At 49.8% G+C, this 23,772-nt stretch overlaps 7 protein-coding genes across 7 annotated transcripts; 4 read left to right on the plus strand and 3 right to left on the minus strand.

Moving 5' to 3' along the window:
* Nucleotides 1–353: 353 nt before the first annotated feature.
* Nucleotides 354–2,064, plus strand: EsH8_VIII_000160 (uncharacterized protein; the record flags this gene model as incomplete). The annotated part of the gene is made up of 3 exons (XM_083269202.1): nt 354–522; nt 573–796; nt 853–2,064. The coding sequence occupies 3 exons, from the start codon at nt 354–356 to the stop codon at nt 2,062–2,064; spliced, it is 1,605 nt and encodes a 534-aa protein (XP_083128970.1).
* Nucleotides 2,065–2,351: 287 nt separating this feature from the next.
* Nucleotides 2,352–5,557, minus strand: EsH8_VIII_000161 (uncharacterized protein; the record flags this gene model as incomplete). The annotated part of the gene is made up of 5 exons (XM_083269203.1): nt 2,352–2,885; nt 3,848–3,942; nt 4,023–4,449; nt 4,604–5,065; nt 5,174–5,557. 5 exons carry the CDS (start codon nt 5,555–5,557, stop codon nt 2,352–2,354), a joined length of 1,902 nt encoding a protein of 633 aa, XP_083128971.1.
* Nucleotides 5,558–8,734: 3,177 nt separating this feature from the next.
* EsH8_VIII_000162 (class I SAM-dependent methyltransferase) lies at nt 8,735–10,021 on the plus strand (the record flags this gene model as incomplete). The annotated part of the gene is made up of 3 exons (XM_083269204.1): nt 8,735–9,248; nt 9,307–9,511; nt 9,559–10,021. The coding sequence occupies 3 exons, from the start codon at nt 8,735–8,737 to the stop codon at nt 10,019–10,021; spliced, it is 1,182 nt and encodes a 393-aa protein (XP_083128972.1).
* A 1,338-nt stretch (nt 10,022–11,359) lies between these two features.
* On the plus strand, nt 11,360–12,878 carry EsH8_VIII_000163 (uncharacterized protein; the record flags this gene model as incomplete). The annotated part of the gene is made up of 5 exons (XM_083269205.1): nt 11,360–11,446; nt 11,502–11,645; nt 11,695–11,742; nt 11,791–12,088; nt 12,142–12,878. The coding sequence occupies 5 exons, from the start codon at nt 11,360–11,362 to the stop codon at nt 12,876–12,878; spliced, it is 1,314 nt and encodes a 437-aa protein (XP_083128973.1).
* Nucleotides 12,879–13,344: 466 nt separating this feature from the next.
* EsH8_VIII_000164 (FAD-dependent oxidoreductase) lies at nt 13,345–15,150 on the minus strand (the record flags this gene model as incomplete). The annotated part of the gene is made up of 1 exon (XM_083269206.1): nt 13,345–15,150. One exon carries the CDS (start codon nt 15,148–15,150, stop codon nt 13,345–13,347), a length of 1,806 nt encoding a protein of 601 aa, XP_083128974.1.
* A 3,181-nt stretch (nt 15,151–18,331) lies between these two features.
* EsH8_VIII_000165 (uncharacterized protein) lies at nt 18,332–19,731 on the plus strand (the record flags this gene model as incomplete). The annotated part of the gene is made up of 2 exons (XM_083269207.1): nt 18,332–18,444; nt 18,495–19,731. 2 exons carry the CDS (start codon nt 18,332–18,334, stop codon nt 19,729–19,731), a joined length of 1,350 nt encoding a protein of 449 aa, XP_083128975.1.
* Nucleotides 19,732–20,679: 948 nt separating this feature from the next.
* Nucleotides 20,680–22,099, minus strand: EsH8_VIII_000166 (tyrosinase family protein; the record flags this gene model as incomplete). The annotated part of the gene is made up of 5 exons (XM_083269208.1): nt 20,680–21,211; nt 21,278–21,459; nt 21,522–21,608; nt 21,665–21,827; nt 21,906–22,099. The coding sequence occupies 5 exons, from the start codon at nt 22,097–22,099 to the stop codon at nt 20,680–20,682; spliced, it is 1,158 nt and encodes a 385-aa protein (XP_083128976.1).
* Between the last annotated feature and the right edge of the window lie 1,673 nt (nt 22,100–23,772).

The following is a 23,772-nucleotide window of genomic DNA, read 5'->3' on the forward strand; positions in this document are numbered from 1 at the left end:
CGTGACACGATGACTTTCCTGCAGGGTATGTATGATGGCCGGGAGATCCCTCACGAGATAAGCCAAAGTGGGGTTGACCAAACTGCATTCTATCGTCGGTTCGTTCTCTCCGATGTATTCGGAGTGGCATCGGAGATCCGATGCCGCTAAGATGGGGTAATGATAAGGATATGTGAATTGCTGGATCTCGGTCGGCCTACGTATCTAAGTGTTCAGTATTGGAAACACAGCTTCGAAAGATTCAGCAATCATAATTAGACGAAATCGCAAGCAAAATTCGTGTCATATCATTAACTGTTTTTGTTGCTAACAATTGTGGCCTTCCAAGTGTCGTACACTATTAGATCGTCATCATGTCAGTCTTCTCTCTTGAGGTTGAGAAGGCAAACCCTGTAACCGCAGAAGTCCTCGATGACAGCCTTCGGACACTCGGTGTCATCATCAAAGACGACGAGAAAGATGAATATCAGAGATTGTTGGCCGTATTTCATGAATCGGTTGCAGGCTTGATGTCACTTCCTGGTATGTTAGTCGTCCGTATTCAAAGTTTCAATCTGACATCGCCATTCCAGATTACGTTCCGCCCGTAGACGAAGATAGGTTTCCAAGAGAAGAGGTCAGATATCCTGATGCCTCTGGAAATCCCCTAGGAGCTTGGGCCTGGCGATGTCGTGTGGAAGACAAAGCCAAAAAGGGTGGTCTCCTTGCCGGAAGAACCATCGCAGTAAAGGACAACATAGGAATAAAAGGTGTTCCTATGCTCCTTGGCACTAACTTTGTCAAAGACTACGTACCAGTTAGTCACATCTGCTAGATTATTCGTCTAAACAGAATGCTTACATACTATCGCAGAACACGGACGCGACATGTGTCACCAGGCTTCTTGAGTCAGGGGCGGTTATCATGGGAAAGTCTGTGTGCGAAAACATGTGCCACTCAGCAACGAGCAGTTCTTCCGCAACTGGCCACGTGCACAACCCGTACGCGAAAGGCTACAGCAGTGGCGGTAGCTCGAGTGGTTCCGGGGCGCTGGTTGCCAATGGAGATGTTGACATGGCTCTTGGTGCTGACCAAGGAGGTTCCATCCGTGTTCCGGCTGGATGGTGTGGTATTTATGGTCTGAAGCCGACATTCGGACTGGTCCCTTATACCGCATGTGGATCAAATGAGCCGACGAATGATCACATTGGGCCCATGACACGGACGGTTCTAGATAACGCCTTGATGCTCCAGACCATTGCCGGAAACGACAATATTGACGACAGGTCTTTTGCCGCTCCAACGCCGGACAAAATCCCAAAGTATTACGACGAACTGTCTAGCTTGACGAGTCCCACAGATCTGTCAGGGGTGAAAATTGGAATATTGGTCGAAGGCATGAATCAACCATCCGTCGAGCCTCGAGTAAAAGCGTGTGTCGAGGCCGCAATCCAGGGCTTCCGCGATCTTGGAGCGACCGTGGCTGAGGTTTCAATTCCATTCCACTCCAAGGGGGCGGCTGTTTGGACTGCTATCAGCAAGTCTGGAGGTTATCTTGCAAAAAGGAATCTGGCATTTGGCAGACGCGGCCACGTTATGACAGACCTAACCGAAAAGTTTCAGGATCTCACCCAGGAGCAATGGGACAACGCATATGTCTCTTCCAAGAACATCTACCTCAATGGCGTGTACGCGCAAGCCACATTTCCTGGGTTACTTGGCAAGGCGACAAATCTCAGTAGGAAGCTCCGGGACGACTATGATGCAGCCTTGAAGGAGTTTGACGTTCTGGTCTTACCCAACTTACCTTACATTGCCAACTCACACACTCCTTACGACGCAAGTCCCCTCGAGAAAATTGGCAAGCAAGTCGGACTCACAGCCAATACCGCGCCATTCAATCAGTCAGGACATCCGGTCCTGGCGATGCCAATTGGAATGCTCCCAATAGAAGAAGGACCTCTGAAGGGCTCGGGCACAAAGCTACCTGTGAGCATGCAAGTGGTAGGAAAATGGTGGCATGAGGAGGATGTCTATCGTGTTGCGTACGCTTGGAGCCTAGAGTATGACTGGAGGGCGAGATAAAGGCCATATTCTCTGGACAGCCACCACGGTGCACGAAGGATATCAACCAGAGGTAGGCCATGATAGTGAAATGACGACATATAGGTCCTCAGCATGGCCGTTGTCATTTCCCCAGTTTTGAACGCGATAAAATCCAATGATCCATGATTCCCTACGTTTTTGCGTGTTGGTTGTAACCAAAAAAGAATGTGCATATATTTGTGGACCTGACGTTTAACGTCGTTGGCCGTATTCAATGCGTTCCCATGAACTCCTACTGCTCCAAGACTTCTATCCCAAACCTGCGCTCAAAGTTTCTTCAACATAATATCGTCCCTCTGAGCCACTGTACCAACCACAAAGTCATGGTTACCAACCGGCTTGTATCCCCACTTCCCATACGCTTTCTTCGCCCGGAAATTTTCTTCCCAAACCCCGAGCCAGATGTGCTTGAATCCTTGCTCCCTTGCCATATCCTCTAACTTGTCCGCTAGTAGCTTGCCAGCGCCTGTACCGTGCGCCTTTGGGTACGTGTATATCCGCTGCAATTCGACGGTGCCTTCAAAGTCGGCGACGCATGGCTCAACTGAACCCCGGGTGAGCATGGCGAATCCAAGGATGTCACCAGCAGGGTCAGTAGCGAGGATGGTATCTTTGTTAGGGTCGTTAAGATCTTTGGTGACGGCTTCAACACTGTATGCCTCATCCAGGAATGCTTGAAGCTCGTGCGGCTCTACTGAGTGGCCGAATGTGACGGAGAACACGTGGACGCCAAGGTCCACAATTGATTTGGTGTCTGCAAGTGTGGCTGGTCTGATCAGCGTCGTTGGAGGGTTGCTCTCCTGGCTTTCCAATGTTTTCGCCATAGCTGTACCGATCGAGGATGAAAACAATCTAGAAGGAATGGGAATATGAGTCGCGGGGAAGAAGTCCGATTGGCGCACGAACGCAACAATAGCTCTGAACGAATGATTCGGGTGTGGTCCAGAGAAGACCAACGGTTTGGTTCTCAAGCCCTTTTGTACATATTTCATGCATCGCAAAATTGGCGCCATGATTGTAGGATCTAGCGGTAATTGTCTAGTCCAAAATGGACGGTTCTGGAAGACACGTTACTGCAACTCTAAAATCTCAACAAGCCTGTGTTAGTCACCTCTAGCTCTGAACGGCAGGTCTCGCCTTTGTTGATGCGCCTTGTTGTCAATGCCATCCCTGGCAAATCATGCCAATTGGTCCGTTCCAACAACAACCCACATTTCTCTGCGCCCTTGCCTTGACATCGCCTCTCCATAATTAAGACATTAGACAAAGCGCAATCTAATTTTCTTCATGGAGCGATCCCACGATGTAAGCCCCATGAATATCTTTTGAATATTGATAAATATCCCAGCAAACGACTTTGATGTCTGCTTTCTCTGGGATTTCTTGCTGTGGGGGGGGGTTTATTCCTTTTTTCTTTCTCAAGACTGGCAGAATCGGATTTGCAACCCACGCATTTGCTGCAAGCCTCCACGAAATGAGGTGAACGCCCACGATCCGTGGCATCTACCATCAACAGATATCACGAGAAAAGGGTTAACAATGATGATATTCAATTGGCTATGTGATATGGAAATTACTACCAATAAACGAACTGATAACGAACGAACCCGGAAACTTAGCTTTTTGACTGGTAGCCCAAGCACAACCTACTCCTGAGGGCTCAAACGCCTTCTGACTTTTGCTCCGTTTTCTTTCGTTCTGTGCCGAAAATCACAATACAGCAGACAGCAGCACTCGAAACCGCGACGAAAAGAGCACTCACTGTCGAGAACCAGCCCACGCCTATGCCTTGAATCCCCGGAAGAACCACTGCCGTACCGATGGCTGCGAAAGTGTATCTGATGAAGTAGTTTCCGGCTAGAAAACGTCACGTAAGCTTGCTTTGTCCTTTCGGTGAGGTTCGAGCATTCAACACAAAACAAAATTAAGACACTCACCCATTACTTCGGCTGCCCTGTCTCGGAAGACGTCTAGACAGTAGCTGTTGAGGCAGGGGAAACAAATCATCTGAGCAACACCTTGGACAAACATGCAGATGACAGGGAGGGGGATCCCGCCTTTGGCCTGGTCAATAGCCCATCCATAGATGATGGTGCTGCCGGGGATGACAACACCGAGTGCAATAAAGGCACTACGCAACCGATCTTCAGGCACACGCTTGCCACGTTTAAGAATCCATTTCTTGACAGTTCTATCGGCGTAGCGGCCGCCGAAGAAAGTTCCAACAAGATATCCTGCACCTGGTGCCAGGAAGAAAAATCCGGATTGTAACGGGGTCGTGAGATTAAACCTAGGGTTGATGACGTATCGAACTGGCGTCAATAAAACTTGCATGTTCCAGAGGACTGAAGATGCGGCAATGCCCTGGACACATAGTTAGCTGGGGATGCACAGCAACTTAGGACCTTACCGCAATGGCTAAACACCTAGTAGGACTGCTGCACACACAGACTAGTTCTGGTCCTATAATGCGGATATCCTGGAGGGCTTTTTTGGTGAAACATGGAGAGAGACTCACCACAATAAGGATCTTGGGGTATTTGAACAGAGCAATAACCCTGAACGGATTGGTCCATTCCCATATTTGTCCGCATTTCTCCCTGACTGACAGACCTTCCAACTCCTCGGACCATTTTCCATGGCTCGTCTCTGGTAGGAAGGCAGCAGAAAGAACCATGGAGACGCCCCCGAGAGCTCCTTGGAACCAGAATAGTGATTGCCATGTCGAGAACGTGACTATAACGCCACCTATGAAGGGACCCAGGGCAGGGCCGATGAGAGTTCCGCCTAGAAACCAGCCCAGAGCGGTACCGCGCTCAGTCGGACGGTACACATCGCTGAGGCAGGCTGACCCAACGACGAGGAAGCATGTCCCGGCGAATGCGCTGATGGACCGGAAGATGAAAAATGCTGGTAGGTTGGGAGATACTGCTGTCGCAAGGGAGAACACGCAGAACAACACGCTTGATATGACGAATATCTGAGACATTTAGTTCAACTGAGCAAAAGCAAGAACCGAGTGGGTTGAATAAAACTGATTGTGACTATAATACATGACGGCGGGAAATACAAAGGTGATTGTGCTTACCCATTTTCTGCCATAAACCTGACTTAATGGACCCCAGAAGAGAACACCGATGCCCATCATCAATAAGAAAAGAGCGTTGGTGAAGTTGATGATTGTTCCAGTAGTGTTAAACGCTGTTGCTACTTCAGGCAGAGCTGACAAGACCAACAATGATGCCAAGTTGATGCCGAGGCCAGCAAAAGACACAATGGCTGTGATAAGCCTCTTTCTGGCAGGCGTAAAGCGATCGTAGGCAGCCTCATCTTCACGGTAAGAGTATGGCCGGCTGGGAGTTTGCGCGAGGATATTTACACCCTTCTCCGCGTTTGACGTTCTTAAGGCCAGCAAGTCGGCAGGCAACTCGTCTCTCCTCGTGGGTACTTCTGACAAAGTGTTTTCAGACATGACGAAGGTATTCGAAATAGCGTTTCTCCTAACATGGAACAAAAACCATACGGGTGCATGAGTAGTATTGAGAACTTTGGTGCAACTAAATGGTAGGAGCGAACAGTTGACAATAGAAAACCGATAAGCCTGTGCGAATGAAAATTTGTGTCCACTAAACCAAGAAAGACTAGGCCTGAAATGCCCCATGCATGGGGGCATGCTCCAAATATAAGCTCGTGAGAAAGGGAAAACTCCACGGCTATACACCCGCTCGGGTTTATGTTTCCGAAGTCGGTCACTGGATCATCACCTCTGCAACGCCTTCAAAGACATCATCCATGGTTTAGGGAAGCTCAAAACCAGCAAAATGTTTCATTGGAACTCCGTGCTAGCGGAGCGTCTCCGCAGCGGGGAAAATCTGCAGCCTTTCGCGCTCTGCCACCTCCACTTGGGTTGAAATCAGGCACGATATTGGACAAGGGCGGCCTCTGATGCTCCACAGAGGCTGCAATTTTCTTATCTAACAACACAAATGCATGCAGGACAGGCCTGGAACAGCATACGAAAAATTCGATTGTTACCCAGGACCGGAAGTTGAGCGTGGGGGTAGCTAAAACCTGTTGGCTCCACTCGCGTCGGCGCCGGTTCAGCGGCGGACGGAGAGAAGGCCGAAATCGCGTGACCCGAGGTCGGCCCGGACTGAGGCCACCAAAGGCCGTTGAACTCCGGACTCGGATCCATCTATTGCCGGCTTATCGAGACCATGACGCCTCAGATGGTAATCCGGCGTGTCTGCATGGATTGAATGGCTTTGAAACCCTTGATTTGGTGCGATTGTGCCTATTGTACTGGGACGTCGCTTGCGTCATGTGTGCGCCCTCTGGAGCCAGATACGATACTAGCTCCGAGTTTCGGAGCAACCAGATTGAGTCAGTGGCTGGCCAGCCGCGAACCGGGGACGTAAGAATAGCACCATTACCAACTACTTCAGTATGCTAATGTACATAATTTCGAGCTATTGCTGTGGAGGAGAGCGCTACCATTACTAGCGTTCGGGGAGTCTTATACCTCGGCACCGCTGTACTTTTCTCAAGACGTCGATAATCGAAACCGGCCGGGAAAGCACACCAAGAAGTTTTGTCATCTTCCAAAATGGCATTACCTTGAGCTGGTCCTCTAAATAATCGACCAAATGGCTCAGCAAGGACACGTTCGACTGGGGATGGAATTCAGGAATGACGGCCCGATATTTATTGTTACTCCGGAACGCACTCAGCTGCATTTCATTTCCCGGCTGTTGCATCCTTGATCTGGGTACTGGATGCTATTAATCTATTCAGTAATTAAAGAAAACAGAAAGAGTACAAGCTACCAGGTACGGGTGAACTCGTCCATAATGATCGTCGTTTGAAATGCGATTAATTTACCTGTTCAAATCGTGTCATTGTCAAAACTCTCTCGAGGACCATACAATACCAGTACTATTAAGTTCAAATACCGAAATTGCCATTAAATCCACAGACGTCTACATGATCTGCACGCCATCGTTCTGGGGCAGCGAAAATTGGCCTCTCTTTACTGCCTATCTTTCCCCAGCATTACCCGCCACCAGAAGGACTCAAGAGCCTGGAGCTTTGTTCCAACTGATCAAGGACTTCTTCAGACTTGTAGAAAGTATCTGGTTCCTTATTTACGACTTTTTCTCAAACCCTGGGGGGTGATCTTCAAAACGTCTTTATTCAATCATGCACCTAGGATAAGTGGGAGATGACGAGTACATCACATTTGGCATAGGAGGCCATCAACATCGAGAAATATCGTAACAACTAACGATTGTAGGCACTATCACCCTTAGATACGAAGGCCCTATTGGGATATCCTACTTGAAACCACTGCCCAACCCTGATGAACTTGTTTCGTCATCGTCGAGAATAATAAGTTTTCGGACTCAAACATAACATTTGGCCATCTTCGTATATTCAATCAGAGCTTTTTCAGGGTGTTTGGGGACGACACTAGTATGATACTACCAATGCACGGGGTATAATATTAGTCGCCGGAATGCCGGGAACATCCTGACAACATGATGCCCACAGAGAGGCTCTACAGACAGGAGATTTGGTCCTGTTGTAAATTGAACTAGAGTTGATGCTCGGTACGTCACTGACATCAATACTCAACAGTCTAAGTGGTATATGAGCTAGATAAATTGCACTGCGGAGCGATAACCAGACCTGTTCTATTACTGTTTAATGAGCCACTAGCGCTTCAAAGGTTTCTTTCCACAATTTTAAAACAAGCGTGATATAGCTTTAAGATTATGATTTTCTCTTTGAAAATGACTAAAGTGGGAATTAAAAGAAAGGGGATGCAATGCAATGTGTCTTGGAAACCGTTTGAATCAGGGTGATAAAAAGTCTGCTAGGACTAACTCTTCTCTTGCTATCTAGAAGCTTTACTAAGTAGTCATAATAATTGTGCTCCCTTACTATTTACAGAATGATTTTCATTATAAGTTAGCCTTTGAATGGGTGTTGATCTATCCCGCACAATACCAGCTGAGTAGCTTAAGGTCTGGTCTGATGAACGTTTTTTTCCATAACCTACTTGGACGATACAAAAGTTCGGTACTGATTTTTTGTTTTCTTTCTTGGAGGCTATTTGGCTGCAGTGTGTAATTAGCGTGATACCGCGGCACGTGGGGGATGACAATAGTTGCCCGTAACGGCATAGCAGTACATGGTCTCTTCGGTGATAACACTACGATTATGGAAGCTCACTAAGTCTCACTGATTGGCGGGGGTTATTTCCAGATGCACACTTATCCCGGAATCCCGGAAAGAAGTCCCGGACGGTTGCCCCCTCGGGTATAAAACACCCGTTTTCCACTCATATGGACCAATCATTACATCTGCTCTGTGGTGAGGTCGTATATCCCGGCTTGGTCGGAAGCACAGCATTGGTCACATTCTCTGGTTCCCCTCTACATCTGTGGTTCCGCCACCGAAGGAATGGGTCAATAAATGGGGTCTTTTGTGCTGGGCCGCGGCCAACACCAGCAGCGGTTTCATCTTCGATTCTCGTTTGTCCCTTTGTCCTTTTCGTGCGTTCCAACGGCCTGCGAGGAATCTCTAGCTATCCTCATCCCCACCGGTCACTCGTTGAGATTTCTTTCTTCTTCAAATCAATTGCAGGATGCCGGGACAGCGGGGTACATCGACGACTCCTGAGGAGTCGTTGATAGCTAATGAACCTCTGGAGGGTGCGACGACGTCACCGGTGAATCAGGCCACTTCGGCTGTGACCACGGCAGCAGAGCGCGCTACGTCGACAATTCCTCAAGGACAAAATTCAGACAGAGAAGCCGCAGACTTGCCAGCTGTCCCCCAACAACCTACCACAGCTATCGAGGCCGACGATGGAGTAGCTTCGGACGACGGGTACGAGACAGGCAGCGAATCCAGCTCGAACGCTTCTACCTCCATTTCCAGCAGCATTCGAGACTACAATTTCGAGAACAGGCGTCGCTATCACAAGTTCAAGGAGGGCCGATATGTGTTTCCCAACGATGAGCCTGAACAGGAACGTGAGGATATGAAACACTGCATGGTAGTTGGCTTGTGCGATGGGGGTTTGCACAACGCACCACTTCGCGATCCGCAAAAGATCCTGGACATCGGGACCGGCACTGGCATATGGGCTATAGACAGTGCGTATGGCTTCACCGGTAAATCTAACAAATACTAATCATAGTGAACTACTATTAGTGGGCGATGAATATCCGGAAGCCGAAATTACCGGCATAGACCTTAGTCCTATCCAGCCCCCCTTCGTTCCGCCAAACGTTCGTTTCTTAGTTGATGATGTCGAAGCGGAGTGGCTCTATCCGGAAAATTCGCTCGACTATGTTCACCTACGCCATATGGCACCATCGATTAAAGACTGGCCCAAACTACTTAAGCAAGCATACAAGTGAGCCTCTCTGACAACATGGCAGCAGCACATACTGATTAAAGTAGGGCTCTTAAGCCAGGTGGTTGGGTTGAGATCCAAGAAATGCTATGGGTGTTTGATTGCGATGACGGCACAATGAAGTCTGATTATTCACCAATCAAGATGACTGATCTCATCAAAGAAGGACTTGCCAAGTTTGGTGTGGATGTAAGAGCAGGAGCGTCACACGGCCAACGCATCGAGGCGGCGGGCTTCGGGGACCTGATCCATGCTGCGAAGAAAGTGCCTGTAGGCACATGGCCGAAAAACCCTGATATGAAGTCTATCGGCGATTATTGCCGTGCAGTTCTGTACGATGGGTTGCACGCAGTTACCATTGGTCCTCTTACGAGAGGTTTGGGTTGGACAGCTGAGGAAGTTGAGGTTTTCTTGGTCCAAGTGCGTCGGGATTTGTTGGACAACTCAAACCACTCATACGTCTACTACCATTCCTATTCGGGCCAGAAACCATTGCAGGAGACAGAGTAGTTTCAAAAACATGAATTTCTAAAGGATCCTTGATCCAACTTTGGTAAATCAATCAATTAAAAGATAAACAGCCATGTAAGCTCATGCCTTCTAAGAATGACAGCTCTTATGAAGCTTCCTGATTTTCGAATGGTTAATCGTATTCTTATCGTATGCTACAAAGCGAGGGCTGTCATTTCTTTGCATAAATTAGTTATAACATGTTTCCTGTGTACCTCCGATATAACCCTTTTATATAGGACGCATTAATGCTTGGAAAATCCCTGTGCGACGATCTAATAGCTCAAGTGTGCATTGCCTGCATTTATATGTCCTGCCTTGTTTCTCATAGCCCAAAGGACAATTGGCTCCATTCACTGGGCAAAGCTTATACGCATCTATGGTCTGGGACAGGTGCATAGAAGATGAGTACAAATTCATATACGGTCTCATTTTACCCTCCAACTGTACTTCCCATTGAGTGGTTCGCGGCTTCAAAGGCAATGCTGATTTCTTAACGGCCGAAATAGACCACCGCGAAATACTACATCACTAATTTACTTAAGAGCAGATAATTCCCTTGGGTCTTATGAAAAATGCGTTTTCATTTGAACCTCTCTCAAAACTGTCAAGATTGCGCCAGGGCCATGAATAGCGAAGGTGGCCAAGAATTAAGATGCAACATACTTGAGGTGAAAAGTGCTGCAGCTCACGAAATTGAGAATATACACCGCAACGCAATCTCAAGCTCATGATCCTACCGATTTAATAAACACAAAAAAGGAATAAGTCAGTCCCACGCCAAGTGGCCTGGTATCGGTTGCCTCCAATAAGTGCGCCTCGCCCTAGTATTGCACCCGGTTATGGCGAAAGCCATTTTCTCTGCGTTGTTGGACAGGCTGCATATCCGATATCTGAGCGTGTTCCAACTCTCTGGCAGGAATTATGGTTGGCGCCCGCTTCATCTGCTGGAAGTGCAAGGCCGCACCAACACAAGGCAGAATTAGCAATCAGTATTTAACCAATCACTTGCCGTAGCCGGCTGGTCAAGATGCGGCCAGCCCCAAGTTTCTACAGATGGGGCAGTGCTGTTGGAGCAGTCCTGGCGTCAAAATGATGAATGGGTGGTGACTTCGCCCTCGCTTATTCGCTGAAATGCATGTGGTGTGACTCGAACGATGCGCCTCAGGTCATTCGAGGCTGCCTACAATCCATGCAAATATCCTGGGGTGTGCTACCCTCCCAAAATATGGGCTTACTGTCTCAAATCGCCATTTGTTCTTCTTCCACACACGAATTGCCTCTCTCCTCTCAACACATTCGAATTCGTTAGCGGATAGCGTGCTGCTCGTTCGCAAAATGACGGAAGCAACCAAGCTACAGAAGATGGAGGAGGAATGGGAAATCTGTCAAGCACAGGAAAACCGAAAGAGCTCACTCATCACCGTAGGTTGATTTATTGAAGAACCTATAACGGTATCTTACACTGCATTTTATTTAGGATTTGTTCAAACACATCAGCGACCTGTCTCACAGACTCGTCGAAGTTGAGCAAAAGCTTGAGGAGAAGAGGCTGATAATCAAGTCCATGTGGGAAAATACAGGAAAATACAAGGAACAAATCGACAAGCTTCAGATTGAGCGGGTATGCGAATCCTGTCGACCACCAGCTTTGAACAGGCTTACATGAGTAGGATAAACATTGCTTTGCTTTGGTTCTTATTGACGGTGATTGTATGCCGGTAAGTGCACAAATAAAACTATTCCAAAATCCGGTTAATACTTCATAGTTCTTGGATCACCTTGTACAGCAGGGTCTTGAGGGGGGCAAGAAATCGGCAAGCCTTCTCAAAGCAATTGTTCAAGAGGAGCTCAAGTCCTGGGATCCTGCTGTACCCCATCATCAGCAGATTATCATTCGTATTTACGCAAACCTAAAGGGTCTGGCCAAGACCTACACCGAGATGGGACTTCTGTCTGACCCTCGCGTGTTGGAGGAGTTCGTGCGAGGGTTCAACATGAGAGATGCCATGTGTGACTTTACCGATGCGGGAAATGGTAAGGAGTGCACAGACGAGAAGATGAAAGGTGTGCTCATCCAAGCATCAGCTACAGCCGTTTCACATACTAACAACCATAAGCAAACTTCAAGCTCGGTTTGGCCGACGTTCATTGTCGGCAGATATTGTTCGGCGCTTCCCCTGACAGCAGTTATGCACGTCTGTTGGAGTCTTATCTTGAGAACGAGAAGATCCGTGATAGGATTGCATTGATAGAGGGACCTCCCTTTGCCAAAGAGCTAGCTGATATTAGGGACAAATTCCGAACCGTCTCGTTCAACACCATACTCAGAAATCAGAAATTACTCAACATCAAACGCAAGGTGTCATTTCGATTCATCCCTCCTTCAACTCCATCCATGGATTACGCATCAGTAACTCAAAGAGCGCCGCAACTTCAAGGATCATTGCCTTTTGTAAAGCAGAATAACTCGGCTGTCAGCACAATACCGATCACGATGGGTGTTTTTCGAAATAAAGCGGGCCAGCGTGTGGATACACCGCTGAGTTACTCGCATCAAGATTTTATCAACTTGAAAAACCGTAAGATGTGCAACAGTTTCCATCTTCTTGGGAAATGCTCTTTTTTGGATTATTCAAGGGATTGTACGCATGAGCACGGGAGTACGCTGAGTCCGAGTGAATTACGAGCCCTTTGTGCTGTTGCTCGATATTCCCCGTGCCATTCGGGTCTGGGTTGCAGTGATCCGAGCTGTCTGTATGGCCACCAATGCCCTCGGGAAAGCTGCAATGGTGCCAGTTGTCGACTTAAGTTTCCCCTTGAGCTGCACAACATAGACAAGAAAATACTAGGTTGAGACCTTGGGTCACTTATCATTTCGGCTTGGGAGAATTACCGAAAGTAAGATGGTTCTCAAGTTATTTTAAACTTGACTTAGTATTAATGAAAAGGCTTCCACCAGTTTAAATCTCGCCGTAGTGACCAATTCCATAAACAAACACTGTTCGTGGCACGTTCCTGTAAAAACAACTTAGTCTTTCGAGGGGGCTCAGATCACCCGTCGTCTTGTGAGCCACCGGCACTGAGTGGTAGCATCATTTAGCCTGCTTGGGGGCAGCTTTCAAGTGAATAGTCGGACACAGTGGTTGTACTCGAGCATCATAGTTCTGTTATCAGACTTGCTTCCATCTGCACACCCTGAATACCGTCTTAATACGCCAAAATTCGCACAAAACCATCCCTAAATGCGAGTAAACATTCCAACGCCGGTCCCACCCAGTATACCATTAAAAATTTTATTTACTTATGCCTTCATGTTCCAATTATCGAGATTCAACGACCTGCGGGGTCCTGCCAAAACTGAACCGTCGCCAAGATCGCTCAGTCGACGGTTTAGCGGTGGTAGCCAAGCCAGCCAAGAAAGCAGGTGAAACCTCTCCGTTGGACAAAGTGGTTTCTGCAGTCTTTTTCTTTCTGTCTTGCCGCTTTGATTTGGTCTGCTTCTCAAGCTTGAGCAACTCCCTTTGCTTACTACCATCCTCTCTGAGGCAGGCATCAACAGCAGACCTGTTCGGCAGCACTTCAGCTCCGGCCATCTCCCGTGTCGGCCAGGGAAATGTAGCAGCCATTTCCTGCAAAGTGACTGGGCCCATCTTCTCCAAGATCGCGCGAATCTGTGGCTCAAGATTGGTGACCTGCTCAAAGGCCCAGTCGGCACGCTTCTGGATCCGGACTCCGTCGCGGCGCATTTGCCCGACGAGCCATTCCATCGCGACGTGCTGCGGGATCAGACGCGCGTTGCGCATAAGCCAAGCCATCATGTTAGGATCGCCAGTCTGCTTCACAATGGGCAGGCTGCGGCCAACATGTTCACGCTCCTGCAGCTTTTGCAGGAAGTCTTGGTACATCCCAAGAGATTCACTCTGCAAACCAATGAATTGACCACGCATGAGTGCCTGTGTGACTTCATCAGCCCAGGCAATGCCAGCTTTCATACCCGAGTTGGCGCCTCGGCCAGGCCAGAAGTGAACGGTCATTGCAGCGTCGCCTGCCAGTGCGACGAGACTATGAGGACGCCGGAGAGCAGCAGAGTCGCACTGAGTAAGTTGCTCCACTGCCTTGTTGATTCTGCGCACGACGATAGGAATGCGGACGATGTTGGTCACCTCGCACTCCTTGAAGCCAAAGAGTTCAAGTCCGTCGAGAATGGCCTTCCAAAGCGGGCTGCTAGGGTCTTGGGAAGGCGCGAAAATCTGGTTCTCGTGGAATCCCTCTGGGACTCGGTCGTTGACCTTGAGGCAGCTTGGTCGGCCAAATGTGCAAGGGTGACCGTCTACTGAGGCCATCTGGTGCCATTCGGCCTCAGTCAGCTGCATGTTAAGATACCCGGTTCCATCGAAGTCGCTCGCGTTGAGGAGATAGCGAGTCTGACCCATTGTCAGAAAAATGTTGATGGGCTGCGAAAACGGGAGTCCACGGGGTCTGTCAAAAGCGACACCAAGGGCGTAGCTCTTGCCCACCTCCTCTTCTTGCCCCGGGAAGTACGCGCTGCGTAGCCAGGAGCCTGCACCATCGGCGCCGAGGATCAAATGAAAATCACCGTATTGAGCCAGGTTCTCCCGCTGAACTTGACTCGCATGTAAGAAGATTAAATCCCGGAACTGACTATCCTGAGCACGTCTCAACAAGCCGTCTTCGAGTTTGCGGATCTGAAGGTTACTGGAACCCGGCCAAACACGCTCAGGGCAACCACCGAAGACGGCTTGCCGTGTTTCTTCGCTCATCAACTCGGTAACAGAGTCCTGTAGTGTCACGACCTGGTCGCGACGGCGAGCCCCTGGCGGGTAGTTCACGAAGGAACTGCTAGTTTCCTGGGCCCAGCGGCCCTCATAGACGTGAACCTCGACTTTCGTCCCAGCTTTCTCGGCCAATGCAATCGCGGATGCGAGACCTGTGGGGCCTCCGCCAACGATCATAACCTTGAGAGGAGCAGCAGGGTATTGGTATGTGACGGGATCCTCCGGCTTTGGAGACAGGTTGCGAGCGATAGAGGGGTCGAAGAAGAAGTCCCTGCTATCCTTGGTTTTGCTCGAAGTAGGGACCTGGCTCTTGATGAGCAGGAAGCGCATCCACTGAAGCAATGGGTTTGCTTCGAAGCTGGTGTGATGATTGTCAAAAACGTGCTTTTGGACTGCGGCGGCTAGAGAAGAAACGTCTTGGTGTTTAGGATTTGAGGCAATGGCGCGCAGCTCGGTGTTGATGGAGGCATCGTCGCCACGATAGAAGAACAGAAAGGCTTGCGCCCGTTCAAAATTGGATTTCCCCGCTCCGTCCCACGCTGCTTCCCATGAGCGAGGGAATTGGATATGGTCTATGTCTATTCCAGGAAATGGGAAAGTTGTTTGGCCAGAAATATCCGAGCGGGAGAGAGCAGGTGGAGAAACAGAGCGGCCTTGGACGGAGGTTCTCAAACCCATTTTCTTTGTTGAAAGCGAATTAAAAATTGACAAACTAGATTTGGAAAATGATTGGTGAGAAGGAAAGTATTGACAAAACAGTAGGAGGATGCTGACATATGTAGAAAATGCAAACAGAAAAAGGGAAATGTAATATGGGAGTTAAGTGAGAGCTAGGAAATGATGAAGATGTGTTACTTTGTTGCCTTGCATGAGAATTTTCATCACTTTTGGATACATGTGGTTAATATATATAGTTTAAAAGGCACGATGATGCCTCTTGGAGATATGAATAACCTCACAAAGACAACCACTACCGAGTGCCCAGTCATTCGTGCAGCGCCATGCCACTGGCACTGCCCCCGATCACCCATCGTCTGTCACGCACATCATCAGCCCTATGAGTGGCATTCAATATAAGACTCTACGAAAAGAGTAATCGCGGCATGGAGAGGGGTCACGGATGCATGTGGCTGCCAGGGGACCATGCGTGGAGTCACAGTTGTTGCAGTGGGGAAGTTCTTCCATCATACCGGTTCTTCGTCTTCAGATAAACTGATCATGTGGGAAGAGCCCAACGCAGCAACCATGAAAGCGCCCCGCATGTCCACGCTGTACAGGCTAGTAATGCACAGAAAAGCCTTCCCGACATCGCCAGAGTCGGTCACCATGCGGGGAGCTGGGCTGAAGACGGTCGGTTCAGCCAGAAATAGATACACAATCGTTTTTCCTAGACGGGACGAACTGCTGCAGGCCAATACTTGTTGTGACACCAGTCAACAGCTGAACGCCACGGCTAGAATATCTCGTTGGTTGGACACTCTTTTCACACAGACTGCATCTTGGTTCCGAATCTAGTCAACCGTAATGTGTGGCTGCTTTCCCGATTATGCAGTGGGGGTAGCATTGGGGCCCGGATTGGGATAGTTCTGGCAGGCGGTCAAGTAATAAATGACTTCTCATCCAAATCTAGTTAGTCGTAAGGTTGTCATTGTCACCGATTTTCTAGGCTGTCTGCATGTTACTCGCACATAAGAACTGGATGCTTGGCATCCCACCAATAGAGATAGCTGTGGCTCTGGGTCTCACTCAGCACCCATTGTTAAGGAAAATGCAGCTCCAATCGTATATGTTTAAGCGCCAGGCCAATAGGATAACATGGCGTCCGTCACCATTTGTCTATTTTTATGTACACGCCATGAATTCGAATGGCTTCCTCTAACGCAACCGCGTTAGTCAAGAGCTGTTCATGTGTGAATCTCCTATGCGGCTGCACTAGTTTCTGGAAAGCTGACCACCTTTTGGCAGTCCTTTTGATTTGATGATCTCAATCAGCGACAGACGATTAGAACAGTGAGAGAATACCAAACCTACAACAACCATATATCTAGACATGCAATGCTAATTAGGATACCTAGGCGCCCCCTTCTATACTTGGCCACATGGCCTCGGCGGCTAGAATAATATTCAACCTGAGGTTTGATTTGTAGTCTACTATTGACTACACAAATCACTTGGAAGGTTTTTTTTTCAGTAAGATTGCTGCATTACATATAATCCCATAAGGTTTCCTTGTGACTGTTCTAGTTTAGCTGCTGCGGTATCTAATCCTGTGACAATATCAATGGAATAGCTGCGATGCCCGCCCGAAGTTGTAACGGGCAATTGGCGTTAAATCTGTGTCTCGCACGTATGTGACATTGAAAAGGTTATAGTGCACCCCTAATCCATTCATCCTGAGCGATGACTTGTAAACAAAGCTCGAAATTCAATAGCATTGATATCTATGGCAAGAAGCTTATCGCCCCTGCAGTGTTTTTAAATATGTCTACGAGTTATTGAGCTACTGATGTAACAACAGAACTTGTCTGCTGATCGATCGCAGGATCGCTCTGTATAAAATGGGAGAGTGAAAAATCTTCAGGGCGCACAGCATACTGTTGCTGTGCTATGTCGCATTCATTTTCATCAGATACAGCCACATGGCCTGCTCGCATACAGCAGCCCTGTGGCTTGACTTGCTCTGCTCTCTCGTGCAACTAGGCGTGTGCCACGTGCCACATGTGATAGCTGGCAGCAGGTATGGGGGCGTTCGGGAACAGCACGCCATTCAAGTGTCGCTCCTCTGTATCGAGTACGTGCGTAAGAACTAAATTCGCATTGCCGCATACCCATCACCACCCTTCCCTTGACGCTTTTTTATAGACTTGAGCACTCTAGAGGCCCGTTTTCTTTATCACAAGCTACTTGTTGTTGGACGTCGAAACGCTCAGACCCATCGTTGAGCATGTAATTAGCAGTAAGCTTTACAAGGATTCGGGCCCTCCCGTGCGCTATTTAGGCTCAGCATCCAATCAGTAAGGGTGTAACTTGTCCGATCGGGGGGTGATGCAGAATGATTCATAACGGTCGAGGTCCTTTTTTGGGCCAAAAGTTGTCTGGCCCCGGTTTAGTCTGTGCGGGCTTGTAGCCGTATTAAAGCTAGGTCGAACCCGTTTTGCAGGTTGTTGGATGAAGAAAAGACTCTCAAACACCTTCGTTGTGCCAAAACCTGCCACAGTGGCCAGATTTCTTTATTGATTTTGCACAGCCTGAACACTTCTACCTACCACGGCCGCGCCAGGCAAAACCGATCTGATGGCGGCAAATCAAGTTAAAGATGCACCAAAACGTAATGAAATACGGGTAACCCGCAGGATATTCCCAGAAACAGCTTCATCCAAGCCCATCATCTCGAAGCTCTCTATAGTCGATGCGACAGTCTGCCGTTTCACACCCACGGCGGCAATATGGCTTTACGACAAGCCTGCGAAAGGGCAACTTTCGCATTCGGAACTATTCGAAACACTCAGCCATGCACTCAGCCAGACGTTGGATGACTACCCGCACTTCGCCGGTCAAATACAATGGGCGACTGAGGATATGGTCAAAGACGACGCTGTTCCACGCCATCTCGGTCGACCTATAGTGGTACACGGCACGCCGGAAGATCCCGGTGTTGAGCTCTCTATTGTCAGTTACGACTTAAACCTCGAAGAAGTCGTTCCTAGCCGCAATGATAGAGCAACTAAACTGAAAGAGTGGAATGCTTCCAATTTCCAACAAAGCGACTTTCTACCGAATGCGAAAATTGCGTTAATGTCTCTGAATGCTATCGAGGGGCTGCCTGGAATGGCAGTCCAACTAACGACTTTCAAATGCGGAGGCTTCGGTGTCAGCGCTAAAATCTCGCACCCCCTCGCCGACGCCGTCTGTTTAATGAACTTCATGCGTTCTTGGGCGACGCGATCAAGGCGTCTTTTCGGCAAGGGTCCCGTGGCCGATGACAGCGAGCTTGTCAAACCTGTGTTCGATCCGGCCCGGCTGGAATCCATCGCCGGGCTAAGCCCCGGAAGCTCCCTCGACCTCGGGAAGGTTCAAACAGCTCGCGCACTCCCCATGCACCGCTTCAGCTGGTGGGCAGAAGATGCGCCAGGGTACCTACCCGCCTTCAAGTCTGCTACGAAAGCGACCATGCCGCCGCCTGAAGAGTTGGAAACCATAGAGCTAAGCCCGTCTACGTTTCCGCCCTGGCCAACGTGGAACAAGGGAGCAGCGGTTGATCACTTCCAAATTCGCTTCTCGATAGACGAGCTAGCACGGATGAAGGAAGCCGCCCAAAACAGTCTGCCAGAAGCTCTCAAGTCGTACCGCATCTCCAGACTTGACGCAGCACTGGCGCACATCTGGACGCTCATGAACCGCGCACGCGGCCACCAAGGACTCCGGGACAGTGCGTATCTGGACATCACTCTCGGGCTTCGGGCTCGTGTGAACCCGCCTCTCCCCGACGCTTTCGTTGGCTCTCCGCTGCTCATAGCATACGTCGAGAAACCGGCGGATGAGGCGGCATCATCAGAACTGGGACCGGTCGCAGGTGCAATCAGGCAGACGATGTCCCGCTTCACGCCCGACGCTGTGGCATCTTACATCCACGATGCCGCGCACGAAGTCAGCCCGCAGCGGCTGTGGCAAGGATTCTTGGGAACACGCCATACGCTTGTGACGTCGTGGGTGAGGGCCGAGGCCTACGAGCTTGACTTTTGCGGAACCCAAGAGCTGGCGCGGTATGTCCAGGGCGTGATGCCAAAGATGGACGGCTTGGTTCAGATCATGGACGTTGCGGATACCGGCGACTTTGATATCAGCGTGTGTATGGAGAGGGAGGCCATGGGTCGCCTGCTTAAAGACCCTGCACTTCGCCGCTACGAATAAGGGCCGTTGTAGCTAATCTACACATGGGCCTTCAATGTAACAAACGATTAAGCTCTCATGTATTATATAAGAATCAAAAATAGTATACCATAACGTGATATATGAACAAGGAACGGGTAAAAACTATGCGATATAACTTTCCCTATGTTGGGCAAACCGACAGAAAAGTCAAAAATACATATATAACGAAAAAAAAGATTTGAGTCAATCGCTGACGGGAATTGAGCCCGACGTGGCTAATTACTGTTAGATACCATGTTTCTCACCATTCGGCATACGAATATTATACTTACGGGTCGAACCCACAACCTTGAGATTAAGAGTCTCACGCTCTACCGATTGAGCTAGCCGGGCAGGCATAGGTATTGTTGTGATAACAGTGGAATGAGTTGAGAGCGGTCAAGGTCGTAGAGCGGGAGTTGTGCGTGGATCCGGAGGGCTGAGTTGTCTCCACCTTTCTGTTGCAGACGAGAGTAGAAATATCACCAGCTACATCTCGCTTGGCCTCTAGATTCCTCCACCCAGTCCATCTCAACCTCTACAGCAAGCAATAGAAACCGACTTTTCATAACGAGAAATCCGCTCTAGCACTTTCTCATGGCGGGATGACTCAATAGAACGGCCTGTATACGGAAGCCCTCGTCATGCAAGGGATTACGGTGCTAGCCCAACACTGCACTCGGTTTCGTAAGATGTGAAAGAGTTGATTAGATGGTTCAAAACGCCACTCTTAGTGGTTTCACTATTGCGTCGATGCATTTGACGCTGTATATACACAAAGCCTAGTATGTACAATTGCCCCGGCCGGCGACGCTCGGAAGCTCAATATTGACTCTAGCTATTATGGGCGATATGCTTTGATCCTGCTTGTATTAGACACCGCCCCCTGGGCGGGTGGCTCTCTATTCCATCAAATGACATTTTTCTTTCCGCCGAATCACGCGGTTCTCAGATGTACACGTAGCACAGGGGGGAGCCGCCGATGGTGTTCAGAACCTCATCGATGGTGCGGTTCTCGGCGTTAACGCCGAGGTCGAGGATGTCAGTCTTGAGGGCGTCTCTGCTGGCGGGCCTGTTGTTGATGGTGATGGTACCGGCAATGTCGAAAGCGTTCCACAGGTGGAGAGCTTGCCACAGCCAGTACACGCGATCAACCATGGCATGGTGAAGGAAGAAGGTAGGGTCCACGGGGGATGAGTACAGATCGCTAGCCTCGCCGTTGACAGAGAAGTGGCCAGCGGCGTGCATACCGAGGAAGCCGTCGGCGAAGCGTCCTTGCAACTCGTTCTGGAAGAGCTCGACGTTCTGCGACGCCTTGCCGACGGTGATGTTGACCATGTTCTCGTTAGTGAACCACTTGGTGGCAGTATAGGCGTTCAGGTCACGGCTAAGGCAGCGAGGGTTGTAGCCAAGCTTGCCATTGGGGTTGGCCACCATGCCGTCCATGCCGGGGTTGACGGGTCCAAGGTTGACCGTCATGCTATCCAGATATTAGTCCACGTTTAAGAAATAAATAAAAAACAAGTAACCGAAGGTCTGAGCGTACTTAACGAAGGGGCCGCTAGTGACGCAGCCTCCGCCGTTCCCGGAGGGGAGAATGATGGCACCAGCACCGCTGACACTGCCATTGTGCTTGACGTAAGCGCCGTCGCCGCTCAGACTCGTCTCGCTGCCATCGAAGACAGGGGACTTTGTGAGATCGTCCTGGTTCTTCAACCAGTTCCAGTACTGTGGTTTAACAGTTAGGCCCATCCGAAAATCTCCCGTGGCTAGTAATGGAATCCACTCACCGGCTGGGAGCCCTTGTAGCCGCACTCATTCCGCAGAGCCTCCTCGTAGGCCCAGACGAAATAACGGTGCCACGTCAAAAAGTTGCCCTGGGATGTGATGTCAGAAGAGCCACATGATTTCCGGGTCGGCGCGAATCACTCACAGTTCCGTGGATCTTGGTGGTCTGGTTGATGTGCACAGCGACGAAATCGTCGTATCGGTTACGCGCGCCGGGAGCGAACTCGGGGTCCGACTTGGAGGGCAAGGTCAACATGCACTGGACGGCACTGATGTACTCCTTCCTCTCCTTGGAAGAGAAGGACGCCCTTCAATGCGTATTAGCTACCACCGTCTTACTTCACAAAAATCGAGCGATCGGCACGGCTAGGTGGGGGGTGACGAACCAGTCCCGACGGTAACGAGCGTTGAACAGGTTGCAGCCACTGCGCTTGGAGATGTCGCCTGACTCGGCTCCCTTAAGAGCGTCCATGGCGCGGTCCTGGAGATCGGCAAGAACATCGCGAGTCTCAACGGGCGAGGCGACGGCCGGCGCGCTCAGCAGACCGACGGTCGCGGCCACGATATTGATGAAATGCATCGCCGAAAGTTTGTTCTGGGTAGGTTAGGGAAGACGGGCGGGATGCAGGGTAGACGACGCGTGCGTGAGCCAGTTAATCAGAGAGAGGCGAGCCCAGAGTACGTCAACCTTCGAAGAGAGTTTGATCCCGTCCTGAGAACCGAGAGCGAGAGATCGAGTGGGAAGTGGGAGCGGATATGACGGTCCGCCACTGCCAAAGAGGGCAGCCGCCAGACAACCTCGCTAACTATATAGACGGATGCCTGTCAAACGTTGGGAGTATATTAAAAACCGTCGTCTAGCGCCTCCGGGGATTATCTGCAGGGCTTCGGATCCGCGGCGCGGACGGACATGGTAACCGCAGTAGGCGAGAAGGGCTCTAGAAGGGTGGCGTTCCTAGTGGAAAGCTCCGTTGGCAAGGGGCAAATAGCAAAAATATGAAAGGGTCGCGAATCGAATGGTTTCATGCGTCCGATAGGAGAGAAAAAAACCGATAGCCCAGATCCAGGGCCCACGATGCCGGGATATACAATGTGACCTTCTTCGGCCAAGCGTGGAGCTATCCATCCATCGGAATGCAGGGAACATGCGCCTCAGCCGTTGCCACAACTCGGGAGGCGGACATTGGACGGCAATTGGCAGCGGGAAGACGGCAAGTCGAGGACGAGCGAGGTGTGCTACGGCTACGATTGTGGCTAGAAGACGACGATCTGCGAAATAGTTCTCTAGCTAACCGCCATTACCCGATTTCATGGTCCATCCAGTCCGTGCCGCCGCCACATGCACTCCATAAGCTTAAAGCCAAAGGACGAACAGATGGCAAAACCTTCGTCCCAACTTGTGCGCGATGGCACCGACAGAGTGCAGGGTTTTCGGCCACACTCCGACTCCACAGAGTGCTCTGCTACCTCGGAGATAATCAGCCCATGCTGAAAACGTTGCCTTCTGGTTTGTTGGTTCCTTCGTGATATCCACCGTCCCACCGTAGCCCGACATGCATACCATGTCTTCCGAACGACAGGTCACCAAATCCATCACGCTCCAAGTTGCCTCCCTTTATCCAATCGCAAATTACGAACAAAGCGGCGCCGATGGTAATTGCCGCTATCCCAAGGCTGTCGGTATCTCCATCAGGGGATTTTCGTTTGGGCGTCCGTATTTGGTCTGAGTACCGAATCTCCATATCCACCAGCTTCCACCTTTTTTCTCCACTCCAGGATCCCCAAGACAATGCCCAGGTTGGCTTTGATGAATTTCGGCCAAATCGGTATCGTGGAGGATCTGAACCGCCAGTTTGCGCCGCACAAACCACGACACCAAGCCCGTATTGATCAATGCAAGGCTGGCTCGTTTTTCCCAGTCAAATTTCCCCCAGCGCCTCGCTTGTCAACCGCATACGTCTTGCGTGCATGGAGGAACAATTGCTGTGCCTTGCGGCACTTGTTGACTGTGCTGCAGCGCCGCGGCGCCGTAATGTGGGAGGGAACAAAAAACCATGTGGCACCCATGGAGCCACTCTCTTCCATCACTGATCCATTCAACTCAATACAATCATCAAACGCTCCACTCCGATACAAGGAAAGTTCCGTTAAATAACTGGAAATCAGTAGCACCTCGTTACCAAATTCCCAGAGGAATGGGCTGATTAGAGGGATGTCCCCTCCCTGCATGAGAACGTAGTCTAGAAACACGGC

Source organism: Colletotrichum jinshuiense, chromosome 8 (assembly GCF_051148585.1).
Source record: "Colletotrichum jinshuiense chromosome 8, complete sequence".
Taxonomy (NCBI): domain Eukaryota; kingdom Fungi; phylum Ascomycota; class Sordariomycetes; order Glomerellales; family Glomerellaceae; genus Colletotrichum; species Colletotrichum jinshuiense.